At 42.6% G+C, this 21,943-nt stretch overlaps 1 protein-coding gene across 1 annotated transcript in view; it reads left to right on the forward strand.

Moving 5' to 3' along the window:
- ksr2 (kinase suppressor of ras 2) overlaps nucleotides 1-21,943 on the forward strand; it is a gene marked incomplete at both ends in the record, with an annotated part of 106,430 nt that overhangs the window by 79,507 nt on the left and 4,980 nt on the right. The window contains 8 exons of the mRNA XM_084550715.1: nucleotides 2,136-2,304; nucleotides 2,853-2,894; nucleotides 6,143-6,212; nucleotides 10,994-11,042; nucleotides 11,978-12,339; nucleotides 17,965-18,061; nucleotides 18,155-18,288; nucleotides 21,757-21,891. Of these exons, the coding sequence (XP_084406841.1) occupies nucleotides 2,136-2,304; nucleotides 2,853-2,894; nucleotides 6,143-6,212; nucleotides 10,994-11,042; nucleotides 11,978-12,339; nucleotides 17,965-18,061; nucleotides 18,155-18,288; nucleotides 21,757-21,891 (1,058 nt within the window). The remainder of the gene's footprint in view (nucleotides 1-2,135; nucleotides 2,305-2,852; nucleotides 2,895-6,142; nucleotides 6,213-10,993; nucleotides 11,043-11,977; nucleotides 12,340-17,964; nucleotides 18,062-18,154; nucleotides 18,289-21,756; nucleotides 21,892-21,943) is intronic.

The following is a 21,943-nucleotide window of genomic DNA, read 5'->3' on the forward strand; positions in this document are numbered from 1 at the left end:
CACGCACCCAGATCCCTTTGGTCTTTACATGGGATTGTTAATGAGGTTAAATGAAACAACTAAATGATAAATATGACACAAACATGCACAATAAGCACTCTGCAAAAGCGAAACGCAGTAAATAAGACAAAAATAAATCATCGCACCATGCATTCGCAGACAAACCTTTAACCTATCAGATGTGCCGTGCATTGGCCCTTCACATGACTTGGCCAATCAGATGAAGCCACGGCTAGCCGTCAACTACTCTTTGATGCTCTGTATTAGTTTGGAGAAGTACGAGGAAAAATTGCGCATGCTTTAATAGTTGTTTATTTCTTGCTACATATCGTGCAGGGCTTGTTAGCACCTTTTGGTACACTGTAAAACATTACAGCCCCGTTAAGTTACATGAACATTTTTCCTCTTCTTCTTAATCCAATAGTCATGACTATTGCACTGTCCATAGTTCTGACAGTGTTTATTGTCCTCTGGCTCCAACAGTTGAGTCTGAGGCTCAACTGATAAGTTAGAAACGCTTAAATCTATTTTTAGAGCACAAATAGGCCACAGATATAATAAACAGCCAGTAAACGTAGCTCATTTAAGTCTAAACTTCATGATTCTGCATGGTTAGATAGGATAAAATTCTAAAGAGTGATACCAGTGGTTATCTCACTGCAAACATCTTATAGTCTCTGCATCATTAAGGCCCATTTTCCAAAGCGTTCCCTGTGACCTCAGATTGATTCCCCTTCACCTTGCCGTGCTCTTTAGAGCAGATAAGATTATCTAGCAGAACTTGAGGAAGATAATCCATCAAAGTGACAAATATATATATATTTTTATTTGTACAGTATTCTTTCTGTCACTTATGGCGTTATTGCATTGCGGTTTTAAACCTGTGTCTGCTGGTGCATGCAAGGTTGCTCTGACATTCAAGAATTCAAGAACTGGCTGCTGACCAAAGTTGCTGCTTTATCTTTATCGCATTAAATATTCACCCTGTTGAATTAATAAAGTGGCTTTCAACCAGGGTCTGTTAAATCTGAAGAGACGTCTCGAGGAGAATTATTATTTATTTGAGTTATTACTAAAAAATACTCTCGTACACAAACAGGCTTGATTAGACTCTATTATGAAATTATTATATTTGGCTTTTATTTAAACTGAAATTGGATGTTGTCTAGTGAGGGCCTGTGACGCAGCTATAAAATAAGTTTTATAAGATCTTCAGCTGAACTGATCTGAAGTGACCTGGAGCAGGAGAACCAAGGACTTTGATGAACTCATCAAGTGGAAAGTACAAAACCTTCCTATAAGAAAGACCGGTTTTACATTCTCATAGCGACAAGATGTTTTTTTTAACTGCGGTCTGTTGAGTTCTAGTGAAGAGACTCATTAAATGAAATATGCACAATATAATGAGAGAGAATGGAAAGTAGTTTCCCTGATTTGATTCAGCATAACCTTATATCTTATATCTTGAAGCCTCCTTGAATGCACCACACACTGTATACAAGTAGTAGATATGACAATGCCGTTCACAAGTACATGCCTAGTTTAATCAAGGATAACATACACAGATCAGCCACAACATTATGACCACTGCCAGGAGATGTGAATAACATTGACCATCTTGTGACAGTTCAGTGTTCTGCTGGGAAACTTTAGGACCTGTCATTCATTGGTGTGGACCTTACTTAGACATGTAGCACCCACCGAGACCAGACCAGACCAGGCACCCCCACCCCATAGCAATGACACTCCTTGATGGCAGCAGCCATCCCCAGCAGGATGCAGCCACAAAAACACTTTAGGAACAACTAAAAAAAAAAACATGAAGAACAGCACAAGGTGTTTACCTGGCCTCCAAATTCACTAGATCCCAAACTGATCAAGGGCCCCTCCACTCAAAGGCCCCCCCACCAACAACATTCTGTTGTCAGACACCACAGGACACCCTCAGAAGGCCCATGTCCATTCTCTGATGAGTCACCAAAAGGGAGACCTACACAATATTAGGAAGGTGGTCATAATGTTATGCCTGACCGGTGTGGAAGCTCATCACTCTAGAACCGTTGGGTCAGAGTCAAAGCATTTCCCGATACACCGTCCTCACAGCACAGCTGTTTTTCGTTTCTGTCTCTTCTCAGGATCACATCCCCGTCCCGTACCAGCCAGACTCCAGCAGTAACCCGTCATCCACCACCTCCTCCACCCCGTCCTCTCCGGCTCCTCCTTTGCCCAGCAGTGCCACGCCGCCCTCGCCGCTCCACCCTTCCCCGCAGTCGGCACGGCAGCAGAAACAGTTCAACTTGACTGGTAGTAGAACAAGTTTTACTTACATCCCCGGGTACAGTACGAGGGAAGGACTTCTAATTATAAGATAACCTGTGTTTCCACTAATTACATGATGATTGCATCCCAGAAAGCATTATGGGAAATGTGGGTTTAAAACATAATTATCCGACAACGTGTAATCAAGTGAGCTATAATGTGAGGCTGTATGTAGACACAGCACTGCTTTGAGCTCATGCCTGCAGACTAAGATGCTGATTTTAAGCAGGTATCATTTTATCTTAGTTTACCGTCTCAGAACACAAAGATTATTCACATTAGCACAATGGATGTCTGAACTCAAGCACAACTAATTCATGATCATTTCTCAGCTTGTTTCTGAATATAATAACACACAGCTTGACTAAAAGCCTGTAAATAATGGGAGCGGAAAGCAAATGTAAAAAATTCAAATTCCAAATGAATAACAACAATGAAAGTATCCAGAGAAACCTTTGTGTGCCCTTTAAATATGAACTAATTTGATTGCAAGACTGATCAAACCCCTGCTCTTCTTTCGTTTCCTTCCACAGCCTCCAGTTATTTCAAATACAAACAACAGTTCATCTTCCCTGGTAAGTACCTCATAATTGATCACTCCCCGCCCCTACCTATAATGCATTGCAACCGGCCGAGGATGAGCGAGGAAGGCTCTTTTGATGTTGCCGGTGATTTTCCTCCCCTCGCCTCGGGAACTTGTTTGAAGATTCGGCCCGTACACCCACTCGGCCTGTCTCATTTGGGCCTCCTAATGATTTGTCAATGCCCAGACTCAGACGGTGCCTTTTGTCCGCGACGGTGCCGCGCAGTCTTTGCTCATTTGGCAGGTTATTACAGCCGAGACAATCTGGAGTGGTGTGAGGAAAAGAGTGAGGTGTAACTGAGATCTGAGCAGACATAGTTTATTTTTTTTTGGGAATGGATAAATACACCGTACAGCACGCAGCAGCAGCAGCAGCAGAATCAGGTCCTGGTTACTGCAGCCGCACGTACGCATGAAGCTTGTGTTTAGCTAAATTACATCAGCTACCTTTATATGCTGCCTAACAACATGGTCAAATGCAATCAATTACTGTTAGTCCCATCAATCTAAACCCATTATGCCGGCAGTGGAACTAATACCACAATCATGTCGTATTAATTTTATTCCCGGGCTCTTGTTTAGAAAAGAAAACAAGCACAAAAGCGTTACGTATAAATGCACACCTCCTAGGGCTAATTGCAGTGTGATTTCAAATCTATTCATTCGTTGTCTTTACACAGATTCTAATTATGGTGTTGTTTGTGCATATTCCAGTTAGTGTTTTGCTGAAACACAGGGATGCCCTGCAAAGAAAAAAAAGAAAAATTCTCATTCTGTCACATGGATCACATGCATCGCTTTAAGTAAAGTGTCTGACAGATTCACACCACCGGACAGCTGAGAGCATCCATTCCTCATGGCTTGCAGGTGTTTGGAGCGAATCCATGAAAACATCCACGCAGGCTCCACGCAGAAAACAAAACCAGGTCCCTCTTGCTGTGAGGTGCCAGCTTCTAATGTGCCGTGCCACAAAAAGAGTGCTTTTTTTTTTTTTGTGTGTGTGTGGTTTACACTTCTCAGATTGTCAAAGCGTGCCAACTCGGCATGACAGCCAATCCTCTGATGTCTTTCAGAGGTATATGCAATACAACAGCTGACCTTACTCCGCCTTACATGCTGAATATTAGAGCTGCCAAAGAGTATCAAAGGGAATTTAACCCGCTCTGTGTCATTCTGCACTAACGTGACATGCGGCGTGTGTGTACTGTATGCGTGTCGTTTCGTCGCGTTCAGGATTAAACGCTTTTTCTAAAGACACTATAGACTCCATATGACAGGGCACAACACTGTTTCCACCACAAGGACTTACAGTATTCTGCACTGATGGATATTTCCATATGAATTATATCAAGACGTTTATAGAAAATTCTGCACGTTAAGAAAATGTGCTTTTATTGTACTGCTAACAGTTTCTCCGGTTGTATAACCAGGTGCATGGATTATTACTGAATTCCTGCACGGTGTCCTTTTGTTTTTGTGCATGCAAATTTTTGTCACAGATCTTCCACTGGCTTCGTATTTAACCGCGTGCTGGATTTTAATGCCAGAACAAAGAGCGCTTCTGCAGATGTGGCAAATTGTGGGACAAATATCTATTGTGGTGAAGTATTTTAGACGGCGGGCCTCGTGCATTAAGCAAACAAGCGAGTGTTTCAGAAGTGCTGCACAGCGTGGTGTCCTGGAGTTTTGCAAATCCGTTTTAAAACTGGATTTATGCTCGGTGCAAGCGTGGAGTTCATTTGTAGCTTGAGCAACAGATTCTAGGACTAGCATATGGTAGCTGTTCTATAGCATATGGTGTCTAGCAGATAGATATATCGCATCAGGTCCTCAGGTAGACTTATTTTACTGTGTGCTATTAGAAAACAGTGGTAAGGTTTACCTCTTATGATTATTAAATAGGGTTTTATAGCATGCACCATATCATAATTACATTCATTATTTCATTAAGATAGGGATATATGATTCCAAACAGAAGGTTTGCAATGAAAACCTTATTTCTAAATGTCACTGTTTCTCTGTCGCCGTCCTAGCTCTGGCGTGCTGTTCCCAACCGACTCCTTAACCCCTTAATATAGATCTATGAATTCATCTTAACGTCCTCCATATTCAGCTCTTACACTGCCTGGCCACAAAAAAAATGGATTTAACACCTGGATTTAACTAAGCAAATAGGTAGGAGCCTCCTATTGGATAATTACTGCATGGGTGATTATCTTTCAGCTGGAAACAAGTTATTTAACCCCAACTGATGCAATGAGTAGCTTCTCATTTCTTCAACAACCATGTCTAAAGACACATCCTGTGGTCGTGGAAAAGATGTTAGTCTGTTTGAGAAGGGTCAAATCATTGGCATGCATCAAGCAGAGAAAACATCTAAGGAGATTGAAGAAACTACTAAAACTGGGTTAAGAACTGTCCAACGCATTATTAAAAACTGGAAGGATAGTGGAGAACCATCGTCTTCCAGGAAGAAATGTGGCTGGAAAAAAATCCTTAACAGCTGTGTAGCCTTAAGAAAACCACTAATCAGTGAGGCTAACTGGAAAAAAAGGCTTCAATTTGTTAGGGAGCATAAAGATTGGACTCTGGAGCAATGGAAGAAGGTCATGTGGTCTGGTGAGTCCAGATTTACCCTGTTCCAGAGTGATGGGGGCATCAGGGTAAGAAGAGAGGCAGATGAAGTGATGCACCCATCATGCCTAGTGCCTACTGTACAAGCCTGTGGGGGCAGTGCTATGATCTGGGGTTGCTGCAGTTGCTCAGGTCTAGGTTCAGCAACATTATGTGTCCAAAGAATGAGGTCAGCTGACTACCTGAATATACTGAATGACCAGGTTATTCCATCAATGGATCATATTCCAAGATGACAATGCCAGGATTCATGGGGCTCAGATTGTGAAAGAGTGGTTCAGAGAGCATGAGACATCATTTTCACTCATGGATCGGCCACCACAGAGTCCAGACCTTAACCCCATTGAGAATCTTTGGGATGTGCTGGAGAAGGCTTTGTGCAGTGGTCAGACTCTCCCATCATCAATACAAGATCTTGGTGAAAAATGAATGCAACACTGGATGGAAATAAATCTGGTGACATTGAAGAAGCTTATTGAAACAATGCCACAGAGAGTGTGTAACCTTTATTTTTTGGCCAGGCAGTGGATATTCCTCTTTTGAAAACACAAAAAGCAATATATAAACAATGAGTTTTAACAATGTTTTAACTCTTAATGTCTCCAGATGTTGCTCCAGAGGCTCCTCCCAGCAGAGCACCGCAGGTCATTCTGCATCCTGTCCTTTCTGAACCGGGGTGAGTACAATCTATCACGGAGGTAATTCAGCTGAAGCGACTACAGCTAAAGAAAGTATAAAAGAACTATGATCATCATCTCTCTCTGCTTGCTGTCTGTCAGCCCTATTCTCTCTCTCTCTCTCTCTTTCTCTCTCTCTCTCTATGTGGCCGCTGGTCAGAGGCCAAGTCAAACTTATTGGAGCACAGATATTTGGGTGACAATTTCAATGCGAGGGATGACATGACGATTACTCAGAGACTAATGTTAGCATGGCCTTTACTTCACGCTACACTTGGGATGCCAAGTGCATTTTCACTGGCTCTTTGAGGAAGCCAGTGGTCACTGGAAAACAACCGGAAGAGGGGGATTAGGGAAGAGATGCCTTTCGACCCAGATGTTAATTAGATTAGCATCTCAATCTATCACGAGGAACGGGGCAAGAGAAGCTCCATCTATAGGCGGATGGTCATTTGTGGTGAAACACAGTCCGTGTAGATGGTAATGGATTGATCAATAGGGCATAATGCCGCAGTTAATTTTATTTTTGAAATATCAACATGATCTCGAGGACAGAGCAAAGCTAAATGAAATGGCTTTGAATTGAGTTGCGGGGCGTGGCGCTGTACATGTACTTGGATTTGGAAATGAGCTGTACTTGATGTCCCCGTGCCACATTCTTGTAGCAGCTGCCAGCTTTGAGATAAACAAATGGAAAGCAACGTCTGGAAGCGATGAGAATCAGTAGAAAATATATACGCCCACAAATAAAAGTGCGCACACATCAGAGTAGACGCCATACGCGTCAGAATAGAACAGATGCCATAATCTTTGTAATGTGGCAACATAAGATTGCCTTCTGTATCTTGAGAACATACTCCGCCGCTGAATTGTAAAGCGTTTCGCACAAGGTCGCAGAAATGCACGTGGTTTTTATTATGTTTTAACGCCATGCAGAGATGAGAAGGCCACAACAGGCTGAACGCTGTGCTCATGCTAGGACGAAACTGTCCACACAATTATATGCAAGCCATCAGACCGGATTGAGCGTAGACGTCACCAACCTATCTGCTCGGGTTGCTGTGGTAACTGCGTAGGCATCAGTAACCACGTAGCTACGCTGGTGAACGGGGGTTTAATTGTTCTTGGATTTTTTTGGTTGGATTCCCCCAAAGTCAGGAGACAATATATTTTGGTGTTTGACAGCAAACCGTTGTCCTCCATAGTGCTCTGCTAGGAGCTGCATGGGTTCTGCACAGAACTTCCGTCACTCTGCAGTGGACACAAGCGGTGCATTGGTGTGTGAGGGGCCAATGTTCTCACATTTGAAATTGCACATTCTTGGGACATATTCACCTTCAATCCAGCAATCTACACAGCAATCTACATCGATCATAGCATAACATTATGACCACTGACAGGAGAAGTAAACAACATTGACCATCTTGTGACAATTCAGTGTTCTGCTGGGAAACTTCTGGACCTGACATTCATTGGTGTGGATGTTACGTAGACATGTAGCACCCACCTAGACTAGACCAGGCACCCCCACTCCCCCATAGCAATGACAGTCCTTGATGACAGCAGCCATCCCCAGCAGGATGCAGCCTGACACAGACACACACACAAAAACATGAAGAACAGCACAAGGTGTTGACCTGGCCTCCAAATTCACTAGATCCCAAACTGATCAAGTATCTGTGGGATGATCCACAGAGGCCCCTCCCCTCAAAGGCCCCCCCACTAACAACATCCTGTTGCCAGACACCACAGGACACCCTCAGAAGGCCCATGTCCATTCTCTGATGAGTCACCACAAGGGAGACCAAGACAATATTAGGAAGGTGGTCATAATGTTATGCCAGACCGGTGTATAAGCTTATGCAACATCAGACTACGGCTAGCAGAACAGGAGGTGACTTATTTGACAATATTTTATGCAATTTTTTATTTATTTATTTTTATTTTGTAGAACAGCATCAGAAAAGACCCAAACGTTCTCATGAGGGTATTTTCTATGTAATTTAAATATACATATATTTTACAAATGTTCAAGAAGGGGAACATGCAGCACTATTCTTACCTTCTACATATGCCATAGAAACATATTCACATCTCTTCAGACAGATTGATTTTTCAGAGCAAAAAGACTAAATGTTTTATGTCAGAGGGAGTGCTGGCAGTAAAGGCTCTTGCGCAAGATGCGTAAAATCTACTGGTTCAGGTGAGCAATAGAAGAATCTCCCCACTGGGATCAGTCTGTGAAAGCATCACACTATTTACTTTGGTTTCTGAGGAGCTGAGTAAATATGTATATTAATCAAAAAATGAAAGACACGTTGGAAAAGGTCTCAAACTCGTCTCAAACCATGTGTTTGAATTCTCTTTTCTACAGATAATTTTTTACATTTTCTCGTTCTTTTTCTCTCTTTGCCTTCGCTGAAAAATGTGAATGCATTCGCACGGCTACAAAACCCCTTATTCTTCTGATTTAATTAAAATGACTGTCCCTCCTCACCCACCGCTTTGTATGCTCTTGCAGTGGCAGCTGGCAGATTTCTCTGGCCTTAATGGCCTCATTGCAGGGTTAATGAGGGCCCGTTTCAGACCCCAACACCCTGCAGGATTCCCTCATTAAAGGAGAGATCGAACCTGTGGTGGGGAGGGGGCCCTTGGCGCCACAGGATTCACATTATTTCATACGCCGCCTCACCTATGGTCTCTCGCCCAGAGTCCGGGGTTGCTTCGCGAAGCGGTGTTAAAACACCAGAAAAAGGTTGCGGGCAGCTGCACACGGATGTTACACAGCCAGTTACGTGGACAGAGGTAGAAAAGGAAGTGGGTTCATTTATGTCGTGTCATCGGCACCCACTGCGTAGGCGACAACATACATGCTGGGGTCAGAAATTAATAGGGCTTCTTGGTGCAGATGCACTTAAAGGTTCATAAAACGGCAGTGAAATTAAAAAGTAGGGTCAGAAAAGGTGAACAGTAATTAGGAGTAGCCATTCTTTTAGTCATTTATCTGACAAATGGTCTCGGCATCAGCAAGCTTTTGCCACCTGTGGGCCGTTGCGGTTGATTTACTGCATAAAAGCCTGTGTTTCAGGAGATTCTTTCCAAAAGAAATACACTGCCGCACAAAAACGTAGCGTTAACAATAGAGAAGATAAACAAGATTTAAAAATAATTGTTAGAAAGGCTGGGGAAGGACTAACGAGGAGGACAACGCGGCTCCTGCTCTGTAATTGTCATTTTTCAGTGGTAGAAAATAAATGGCGGTTTGTTAGGTATGAAATAAAGCAAAAATAGCTAGCTGTAGTGAAAATGGCTCTCCTTGCAGTCATGACCCAAATAAAGAACCCTCCGTGCAACAAAGGGATTCTGCATCAACGAGACGTCTCGTCTTCGGCGGCTCGGTGAAAGCGGACTGAAAAGGTTACGCGCTCGCGAGATTGGGCCGCTGTGCAGCTTTGATATCCATCCACACAGCGAAGGTCAAATTTGCCTTTGTAGCATATTTATTGCATTGTGTGAAAGCGCCCTGGTGCACGAAACACATCACTAAACTCACTGGCAAATATTTCACTCCTTCTATGAGCTCATCTTATAGATTCAGGGTTTTAGAATATTTTGAATAAAGTCTATCTCACAGTGGTGCAAACAATGAGCAGTCAGTTCTGTGAAGTAGAGTCGGAGAAAATACTTAAACTCTACATATACGATAGTAATATAAGGTCATGATGTAAACTTAGACCAAAATAAATCAAAGGTTTTATTTGTGATATGTGATATTGCCAAAAGTATTTGCTCATCTGCCTTTACACGCATATGAACTCATCCCATTCTTAATCCATAGGGTTTAATATGACGTCAGCCCACCCTTTGCAGCTATAACAGCTTCAACTCTTCTGGGAAGGCTTTCCACAAGGTTTAGGAGTGTGTTTATGGGAATTTTTGACCATTCTTCCAGAAGAGCATTTGTGAGGTCAGACACTGATGTTGGAGGAGAACTTGTCTGTGTCAGGCTGCATCCTACTGGGGATGGCCGCTGCCATCAAGGAGTGTCATTGCTATGGAGTGGGGGGGGGGGGGGGGGTCTGGTCTAGGTGGGTGCTACATGTCTAAGTTACATCCACATCAATGAATGCCAGGTCCAGAAGGCTTGAATGTGGATGTTCAATGTTATTCTGTCCATAAGGTCAAAGGTTAACTCGTGCTTTGACTTGCTGAGTATTATAAGTCTGGACACACGTGGATATTTGCGGCAACTTGACTGTTTATCAGAGGCATGCAACAACAAGGTGGTAGTTCTAAGTTGAAAACCAAGCATGAGTTATCTATGAATATACTGCAATGGAACAAGTGCATTTTACTTTTGCATTTGTTGTATAAACCTTTTTTGGAGCGGTCCAGATGGAGATGAACTGAATCTGATAAATTGTCAGTTGGACCTGAAGACTACAAGCTTAAGGGCGTGAGAATTTCAAACCTACTTCCGAGCTGCTCCTTATGTCTGCTTAAGACTTTCAGCCCGAGGCTACATCAACCACGACTAGCATAGCACAGATTTCTTTAACAATCTCTACCCTCAAAGGTCAAACCAACTGTCTAAATATGTCATGTCACAGCAAGAATGTTTTACTCAAGACTGCAGAATTACAGAACAAAACCTGATCAACGACGCTCTGTTTGGGGCAATTAAGAACCGAAATTCGATTTAAAACTTGATCAGTGCAGCAAAATAACACAAACAGTTTCCCAGTTGATTTATTCCTACATGTCTTCTCTTTGCTTTTAGGAACGAGGGCAATCCTCTGCTTCAAATCGAAGTCGAACCTACATCAGACGTGAGTCCTTCTTCTAATCTCTCCTTTCGACCTTTGTGACGCTCTTAGCCACGTTGCTTCGCTTCTCCGCTTGCCTGTTTACTATGCCTCGTGAAATTACTCAGAACAACATTTCTCACCGTCACTTGTCGAAGTCGTTTGCGCTGCTCCCTCGTTTAGCATAATTTGTCTCCCCGAGGGGCCTCCAGGTAAGTTATGCGTCAGAAACATCAAGACGGGAAAGAGACACATCTCCGCCAGCTTGTCATCGCTGTTTCTGTAACAATGATATATTTTGAGAAAATGTGATGCAGATTGCCTGGAATGATATACCAGCAGGCGTCTGTGAACAGGTCATTTTCACTCTTGTGGTACATTATATTTAAAATCAAATCAGAGTAAATAAGCTAGTTTTCCCCCTTTGGTTGTTGTCCCTTTTCATAACTCTCTATTTTATACTGGTAACAGCCTAAACAGCTGTCGGTATTTCACGCACACGTATATGCGGTCTTATCTAAAGGTGCAGCAATGCGTATGTCAGTATTTTTTCACATGCTGTGCTCTTACTATATCTAGATATGTTTTATTTTAATGATTTTGCTGCCATCCAGCTTTGGACACAAGAAATTATCTAAAATTCTGAAAAAAAAAAAAAAAGTCTCAATACATATATGCAATGTACTAAAATGACATGATACTACTAAGATCAACAACTGTGTTCATCCAAGTAATATATGAGGAGCCTTGGTTACACGTGAAACTGCCGCTTAATTCAGTTTGGAGGCGTTTTTTTAGCAGATTGTAATTATCCTGCTCCTGAATGGCATTTGACAAAAATAAATTAATGTGACTTCTTGGTGGAATATCTTAACACCACCTCTCCGTTGTGTACAACGGAATTTTAATCACCACAAATGCAAATCACCACATCTGTGAACATTCTCGGTCCACCGCAGAACGAGGAGGGCAACGACGAGGAGTCCGGGGACGAGTTCGAGGAGATGAACCTGTCGCTCCTGTCGGCTCGCAACTTCCCCCGCAAGGCCAGCCAGACCAGCATCTTCCTGCAGGAGTGGGACATCCCCTTCGAGCAGCTGGAGATCGGGGAGATGATCGGCAAGGGCCGCTTCGGGAAGGTGTTCCACGGGCGGTGGCACGGCGAGGTCGCCATCCGCCTGATCGACATCGAGCGCGACAACGAGGACCAGCTGAAGGCTTTCAAGCGCGAGGTGATGGCCTACCGCAACACTCGCCACGAGAATGTGGTGCTGTTCATGGGGGCCTGCATGAGTCCGCCACATCTGGCCATCATCACCAGGTAAGAGGGAACGTGTTGAAGGTTGTTGCTGACTTCAAATTGGGTCCCCCCACCCCTCTTGTGTTATTCACATCCTTGTGAGTAGAAATCTTTGGTAGGGTTCATTTGTGTGGAGTCTGAGGGAAATATTGATGTTCCCTTTACATTTCTTAAACTGCCAGTCTCTGTGGCTTCTAGGCGCCAGCAGCAGTTGCCTAGCAGCGGGGTTCTCTGAAACGGCTGATGTGACCACTCGAAGGACAAGTATTCTGTGTGCATGTCTCCCCATGTCATAACCACGAGCTCAGGAGCTACATAGAAGGTTATATAGAAAGGTGGAAGAAGAAACAAGATCAAAAGATCAAAATGAGCTAACCCTAGACTGACGACAACCATGCAATGCAGCTTACATGCATAGATGGATAGATGGATGGAAAGATGGATAGATGGATGGACAATAGATAGATGGACAGAATCAGAATCAGAATGCCTTTATTGTCGCTATACACATGTACAATGAGATTAAAAGCCAACTCCAATAACAGTGCAAAAAACATATACAATACAATATAAACATAGGTAATATACAGTAAAGATAAATATAAAGTAACAAAGCATGGATAGATGGGTAGATGGATGGATGGATGGATGGATGGATTGATAGATGGATGATGGATAGATGGAGGATAGATGGATAGATGGATGGATGATAGATGGGTAGATGGATGGATAGATAGATGATGGATAGATGGAGGATAGATGGATAAATGGATGGATGGATGATAGATGGATGATGGATGATGGATGATGGATGGATAGATGATAGACAGATGATGGATAGATGGAGGATAGATGGATAGATGGATAGAATGATGGATAGATGGATGGATAGATGGAGGATAGATGGATAGATGGATAGATGGATAGAATGATGGATAGATGGATGATAGTTAGATGGATAGATGGATAGATGGAGGATAGATGATAGATAGATGAATGGATGGATGATAGATGGATAGATGGATGATAGATGGATAGATGGATAGATGGATGATAGATGGATAGATGGATGATAGATCGATAGATGGATGATAGATGATGGATGATAGATAGATAGATGGGTAGATGGGTGGATGGATAGATGATAGATAGATGATAAATAGATGGATGGATGGTGGATGGATGGATTGATAGATGGATGATGGATAGATGGAGGATAGATGGATAGATGGATGGATGATAGATGGGTAGATGGATGGAAAGATGGATGGATGGATGGATAGATGATAGATAGATGATGGATAGATGGATGGATGGATGGATGGATGATAAATAGATGATAGATGATGGATAGATAGATAGATGGATGATAGATGGATAGATAGATGGATGATAGATGGATAGATAGATATGCAAAGTATGTATTAAAAATATACAAGTATATATAAGAAATACAAAGATATACAGTATACAAGAATATGTATATATAATGCTATAAATGTGGATATGAACATATGCATTATATTGTGTATAATAAATCAGTTAAAGACAGTATATGGGTATATGTATGAAACTATACAAGTTCTATAGATACTATAAAAGATACTGGAGATATTTAGGATATCATTTGTAAAATATACAAGTTATTAAATATAGCAAGTAAAGCAAACTAGAGAAAGCTACTAGGAAGGAAGTGATATTAATACTTTTCCACTGTAAAAAGCTCATTTCCACACAGTTGATCATCTGTTCTAAATTAAAAGACGACGGATGAATTGTGGGGAAAACAAAAGAGATCTTCACCGGCCACGTGCTCCTCTCTTGTTTCTCGCCGAGCCTCCTGGGAGTCGACACGGCGGCTCAGAGAAGCTGTGTTTCGCTCTGCTTCTGAACTCTGAGTGGTTTGGGCAGCTGTGCGGCCGCCGCAGTCAGTCCTTGTTCCCCGGCAGTCGTGTTAGATCAGCCACAGATCTGCCCACCCTACGGGACGGCGAGTTTAGAGTGTCTGACAATGAAACGTGCAGAGGTTATGATTAGAACAGGCTGCTGCTGCTGCTGCTGAATAGATGAATCCACCCACACCTCGCTGCTAAGGTGCATTTGTCTTGACAGTCCTGACAGCGGATAATGCGAGCGCACGAACTTGAGCAAACTCTCTCACACAGTCGAACACTTTAATTATTATTTTTTGCGAGTAGTTAGTATTTTCTCTGTTATAACAGAATGAGGGTTCTGCGTTCTTGTAGAAGAACATCACAGAGAATACTCGTTTAATTAATGAGCAGAGCTAATAACGTTCAAAAGGAAATCGTTCGGATATTTGCCTCTCTCCCGCTGTCAGCTGCGCATGCTGTGAACAAAAAGGAAATTATTTACTTCTGTTCCTTCTGTTTCTTTTGTTTTTTTTCTTCTTTTGAAAGGGGAATAAAGGAGTCTCTTGCTGGATTCCGAGCTTTAAACATGCTTTAGGAACATTACAGTATATATGCGACTCCATTCTGATCGCACTCACTGTGCTGTGCGTGATTTAAATAACTGATTGTCTGATTTCCTGAGATGCGTGATTGCAGTTGACGCGCGGGAGCTGACAGTTGAGCTGGTCGGCACTCAGGAATCCACGCCGCTGATTGCTGGAAATAATGGCAAAATGTCAGTGCAACAGGTGGCTTTGTTATCCACCAATACTTCCCCTGTCCCTGATGATAAAAAAAGAAAAACAAAAGGACACAATCTCAGCCCTGATCATACTCTGGCGGGACAAAGTGCAGCGTGACACATCGGTGAAACTGAACCAAAGCGGGCTGTATTGTTTTATTAAGGACGAGTGGTTTCAGGTTGCACTAGTGGGGAAATAAATATCCATTACTTCTTTTTCCTCCCGTTGTTTCCTCTGTCACGACTTGAATGTGGAGCATATAGAGCACAAGGTCGCGCATGCAAATGGAATAATTACTTCACTTCAAAGCACAGAGGTGACTTCCTGCACGTTAGCTTTCCATCGGCTTGACTTCCGTGGAGTCCAGCAACTCTTGACAGAAGACACAAGCTTTATGTAAAGGTGTCGACTGAAGTGACACTAAATCTATACCGATCACTGCATTTCACGGAAGAGAGCTGCAAAAAGAAGAACTGTGGCTGCCGTCAGGTTGCCGTTAGGAATGAATATGCATGAACCCCTGGCTTCAGGTCCTTCGTCGGTCACCCGCGGGGCGCAGTCGGGGGTTGAGGGCTTCAAGTGTGAGGCAGGGGGTGCTTGCAGAGCTGTCTATTAAAGCGCAGTTGTTGTGGCACCCTTCCGGAAATATGACACTACCCAGCCCGGGAATGCAGTGCAACAGCTTCGCCCCGGCACGCAGTGGGCTTTCGCTTTTCGGTTCAGAATTGTGACATTTTAGCCTCTGACAACGTCTCCGACTGCACCGACTCAGTGGCAAGCCCTCGCGCTCATGAACCTCGGGGGTAATCGGGCGTTTGGTTAAAAGTGAAAACGCACTGAACGTCGGAGAGGGGAGAGGTTAGACGGAAGCAGAGCGGCGTGTGAAAAGAGAGTATTCAAGAAGCTCCAAACATAGCAAACAAATTTTTGAATCTGTTTGACTCAAGCTCAACTGTTGTACAGTTTGCGTGCACTTTATTAACCCTTCGATCCATCCATAAACATGTCAGTCACATAGATATAATACAGTATATTGCAGATATATTGAAACTTTCATAAAAAATAACCTTTCACGACTGTTTCCAGAATTACTGCAAAGCTTTTCAGTGAAAGCATCATCCGACACTAACTCTAAAACATTTGACTCAGCAACTGGGGAAAAAAAAGAAAAAGAACAATAAGTCGAATATGGTTTTATTTTGTCAACAAAGCAATAAGAAGTACGTGATGCATCAAGAATAGCTCAGTTCAGCTGCATTTATCTTGGGTGTCCGTGACGCTCCTAACAGGGGTGACGCCAGTTTGCAACAGTGCAGCGTGCTTCCTTCTGCGTGCATGGAGCTAATTAGCAGGATGACTGAGGAGCGCATTCACAGTGAACCTGATGCTCCACTGTAAAGGAAGAGGGGCGCTTCATTTTAACTCCCCCCGTCAGTCGTGCGTCTGTGTTCGGGTAGCTCCATTCATCGCGATTGCTTCTTTACAACTGCAGCTTTGATGAGGAAAGCATTATTGAAATACTCCACGTACTGAAACTAGTGAAACTACTGAAACTTTTTTTTTTTTTTTTTTTGCCATCTGTCTGCCTTTTTTAAGTTGAACCTCGGGGATAAATAAAGTGCTTGAATTGAATTGAATTGAACTGAGAGTGTAAAGGGAGGGCAAGGATCTAAGGAAGTTCTACTTCTAAGTTGTATGCTGTATTGTTATTTTATGCTTTAATACTTCATGTATGACTTGTTTTTTCATTTGTAATTTAAACATTAAGGCATTTACGAACTAGTTATTAAGGCGTTATAAGTGGTACACGATTAATAAAATATTTAAATGTACATTTATGCATGTTATTATCTACATATGCACTAATAGCTACTGAGTCTGTTAATAAATGGTTTAGAAATATGTGTTCTTACTGTAATTTATGATTAATTCAGGTAGTTCTGAAACATTTACTCGTTGTTAGTGACTATCTACGACTTGTAAAGAATTTACAGAGGAGATTTAAAGGCGAACTACTGTTTTTTTACAACCTGGACCTTATTTCTGGCATAAAATACAATCGTTTACTCACCCAAAAAACTTTGTATAATTTGGAGTTGTTCGGGAGATATTTAGAGCTGCGTATATCCATATAGTGGGAGTGACTGGGGCACCGAAACGCAGCCTCTAAATAACGGATTATCTGTCGCAAAACTCGTTAATTTCACCAATATTATGTTATCGTATGCTAGTGCTATTCCCCGTTGAGTCCAGAGTTACCCCGGATGATTACAGGTACACAAGCCGACCGTCGCGGATGATGTCAGAGATGACATTATCCAGGTCAGAAGACATCCTCTTGGGTCTGTAGGTCAATCTACAGACTCCGGATGATGATAACAGGTAACTCTGGACTCAACGGGGAATATCACTAGCGTATCATAACAAAATATTGGTGAAATGAACGAGTTTGGCGGCAGATAATGCATTATTAAGAGGCTGCGTTTCGGTGCCCCAGTCACTCCCACTATACGGATATACATGGATCTAAATATTTCCCGAACGAACAAATTACACAAACGTTATATGGGTGAGTAAACAATCATATTTTATGCCAGAAGTAAGGTCCAGATTTAAAAAAAAAAACAGTAGTTCCCCTTTAAAGGCTTGGTTATCGTCTCAATGGATAAAACGAGGCAGATAAATGTACATTTAAATAGTTTATTAACCATTTACTTTCACTTTCTAAATGATCTCATGAACCGCTGCCAAAATTATTGCCTTGTAAATACTTCAATATTTATAAATGATAAACTGATCATTAATAAAGTATGTCCTTATGAATTAAGAATAAAGCATTTATCAACTGAAAGATGAAATGATGAATGGTAATTATCAAGTGCTACCGGATTCAACAAAGGAAGCATGCAACATGTTCATCAGCTTAATTCTGCTTTGTCTTCTAATGTTCCTGGAATAATGCAAATCCATTCCCCCCCTCTCTCTTTCAGCTTGTGCAAAGGAAGGACACTCTACTCCGTGGTGCGGGATGCCAAGGTCGTCCTCGACGTTAACAAGACCCGACAGATCGCACAAGAGATGGTTAAGGTAAAATAAGTCAACACCGATTCCGCCGCAACACTTCCGCGGCGCACTTCACGGTTACGGGACAGTCACGTCTCTCGCTCTCTCTGCCCCCAGGGGATGGGCTACCTCCACGCTAAGGGGATCCTGCACAAAGACATGAAGTCCAAGAACGTGTTCTATGACAACGGTAAAGTCGTCATCACCGACTTTGGGCTCTTCACCATATCTGGGGTTCTGCAGGCTGGCAGGTAATTATGCTCAGCACACATCTGAGACGGGTGGAGGAAAAAAAAGAATTAATTATCACAATATTGATGCATAGGCTGCAGGGACAACAGAATGACAGTTTATTCACTCATTATTCATTCTATTATGACTTCATTTATTCAAAGAAACCGCTTCAGCTTTCCATCTCCGATCCGACTTTTAATTCATGCCTCTATTTACTTTCCTGTTGCTCTTCGATTAAAACGCATGTGCGGCATGCCTGATGATAAAATAATTGGTGGAAGTCACTTGAAGAACTGTTTTATCCTCTGCCCGTCAATACCGTTGCCATGGAAGAGATGCCGACTAGTCCGCCGAGGAACACAAGGTGCTGGAGAGAAGTGTCAAAGAGATACCAGGTCAAGGATGAGCAGAGAAATTCAATAGCGGTTGGATAAACTTTGCCGGCACAGGTGGCACAAACAGAAATGGCATACAAAGGAAACGGTGAATCATTGGTAATGATCAAAATGCTTTAAGCTGCCTCTCCCTCCGCTAACCAACAGAGTATATTTTCTCGAATTTAACTCGTCATGCATGAGCACACCAGTAAACACACACATTGTATCCGCTTAAGATTGACCTAGTGAGACCTGGGCTTTCATCGGCATCCCGGAAAACCTTAAAGCTGACAAGTGACGGCAGCACAGTGAGCCGTCTGAATACACCTACATCTGCAGGCACAGCGGGATTATCTTAATTATAATATATGGAATTAATGTAATGTATTCAAGTATATTCCCGGGTATAATAAGCAGATTACATGGCTGAATTAGTCTTTCACAAATCACGTCGTTATTGATTCTACTGTATCTAATACCAAGTGATGGTTTCTTAAATGAAGAACAGATTTGCACATGATTGTGGGAGAGTTGGAAATGCATGAAAAAGCTTTGCAGTGCACCCGCTGCAGACATTTGAAACATTATCTACATTTTTTTTTCATGCTTTCACCATCACTACAGTGTTCAGCACCCCTCATTTTGAAGGGAATAGCTCAGTGTTTTCAGTTTTATTTACTTTCCTGGTGAGAGTTGGATGATAAGATTAATAGCACTCAAAAGTTATGGAGCCTCTCCGGGTACTCCAGCTTCCTCCCACCGTCCAAAGACATGCTGGTTAGGTTCATTGGTGATTCTAAATTGGTCGTAGGTGTGAGTGTGAATGGTTGTCTGTCTCTCTGTGTTAGCCCTGAGATATAGACTGGAGACCTGTCCAGGGTGTACCAAAAATAAATAAATGCTCTAAAACTAAACTAAAATATTTTTCCATCGCAGGAATACGATTATTTACTGACCTTATTTAATGAGATGAGTGACACTATGCATGATAAATATGACATTAAGATCAGCATTAGCTTAGCTTAACTTAGCATAACGACTAAATGAAGCTTGGATCCACACCTGTAAACCAAGGCAAAGTTAAGCTTGGTTTATACTCTCACACTGTAGTGGGCTATGCTTTTGTAAGTATTTCTACTATTGCACCGGCATGGGCTGTACTTTTTAATCATGCCCCTAAACTACCAGCTGGTGGCTAGTCGGATGCGTTGAGTTTTGCTGGTGTGCTTCAAACTGAGGCAACTGGAAGTACATGGCTCGTGCAGGAATTGGAGCTAATAAATGCTGAGCAGCGGTTACATCTAGAGAAATCACTGCAATTGCACGAAAGATGCCTTAGTAGATGGTGTGTAGGAGGCAGAAGGAGGGTAAATTTTCTGTGCTTTGCCGTCCACCGAGAGGCGTGAGGGAAGAAAAGCATCAGGCTACGACATAGGGGGAGCTATGGCTCACGTACGCCATAGATGCAGCATAGATCGGATGCCGAGCCATACGTCTGGCCTTGACATCAGGGTCAAATGTGGTCTGCAAGGTCCACCTCTGCATGAACCACAAAGAAGTGGCCTAACATTGCCTGAATCAGCACTTGTTCTAATGGTCTAAATACATGTCTACATTTGTTTACCACTTAAGGACAAGGAACCATATATGGTAACTTCACTGATCTTGATATTTCACAAAAGTAAAAAAGTCTTCATATGCCCTACAATAACGCGGTAGGGTTGACATTTCGAATTATTAAGTATTTCAGTGGGTGCCCTATAAAGGGTTAAGCAATTTCTGCTTTCACTTCAAGGGGAACTACTGTTTTTACAACCTGGACCTTATTTCTGGCATAAAATACAATCGTTTACTCACCCATATAACATCTGTGTAATTTCTTCGTTCGGGAGATGTTTAGATCCGTGTATATCCGTATAGTGGGAGTGACTGGGGCACCAAAACGCAGCCTCTAAATAACGCATTATCTGCGTTACCCATATAACTTTGGTGTAATTTGTAGTCGTTCGGGAGATATTTAGATCTCCGTATATCTAGTTTTTTGCAACATGACTGAATATTTTTCCGATTCTGAGGTTGTGGACGAACCATAGCAGTAGCAAATTACAGGTAAACAAGCCGACCGCCGCGGTTGCGCACGGCGCTCAGAGATGACATCATCCAGGTCAGAAGACATCATCCGGGGTCTGTAGGTCAATCTACAGACCCCGGATGGTGATAACGGCTAATTCTGGACTCAATGGGGAATAGCACTATCGTACGATAACAAAATATTGGTGAAATGAACAGGTTTCGCGGTAGATAATGTTATTTAGAGGCTGCGTTTTGGTGCCCCATTCACTCCCACTACATGGATATACGCTGATCTAAATATCTCCCGAAGGAATACAAATTACACAAAAATTACACAAGAAATGCCGTTGCTGTCACTGAGTTCAAGATTCATTTGGCTCCGCCTCACAACTGACCACTCTGTACGTGGCATACACAGCGATAATCAACATGAGCCGACCAAAGAGCAGCTGTGTCTGAATCTTGGCACAGTACGAAATTTAGAACCCGCAGTGACATCCCACAATGGCCTTTTGATGATTACAAGTGCCAGCTGAGCGATCAGACCCTCGTTGTATAGTTGTGTATATATTTGTTATATTTTGAGAAACATGACGGCGGCGGCGCAGATCGAGTGAGATGATGTTCGTCTCTCTTTCTTCTCTGCACGTTGAAGCGTTACGAGTCAGCCGGCTTCCATCTGTTACGCCTCAAAACGTGTACTTGGAGAGTCTAACACAGGCTGTGATGAAAACTTGATGAGAACCATCCAGCAGTGTGACTTGCAACACGCTTGTTGTTGTCCTTAAAACACAGTCAGTTTCATAAATAAATCCATGGGGGTGGATATGGTTTAACTCAGTTTTAATGGATGGTGATATGGAAATGTGTTTAGTTTCTGCAATAGTTTCTTTGCAGCGATGAGAAACTCTCCGATACTGTAATTGAAAAGCATCAAAGTGTACAATAATGGAAATACATCAGCTTAATGCCTCGCCATCATGATGCAGCAGGTCAATCAGCCACGACGTCTCTCTATGTTTTCTCTTTCTACAGCAGGAGAGAAGACAAACTGAGGATCCCCAACGGCTGGCTGTGTCACCTGGCCCCAGAAATCATCCAGCAGCTCTCTCCGGACACAGAGGAGGACAAGCTTCCCTTCTCCAAACAATCAGATGTCTTTGCTTTCGGGTAAGTGTCCTCCGACCAGGCGCCCTTTTGTTTGTCGAGCAGACGGTATCCC

This window comes from Chelon labrosus (genome assembly GCF_963514085.1).
Source record: "Chelon labrosus genome assembly, chromosome: 9".
NCBI classification, from domain to species: Eukaryota; Metazoa; Chordata; class Actinopteri; order Mugiliformes; family Mugilidae; genus Chelon; species Chelon labrosus.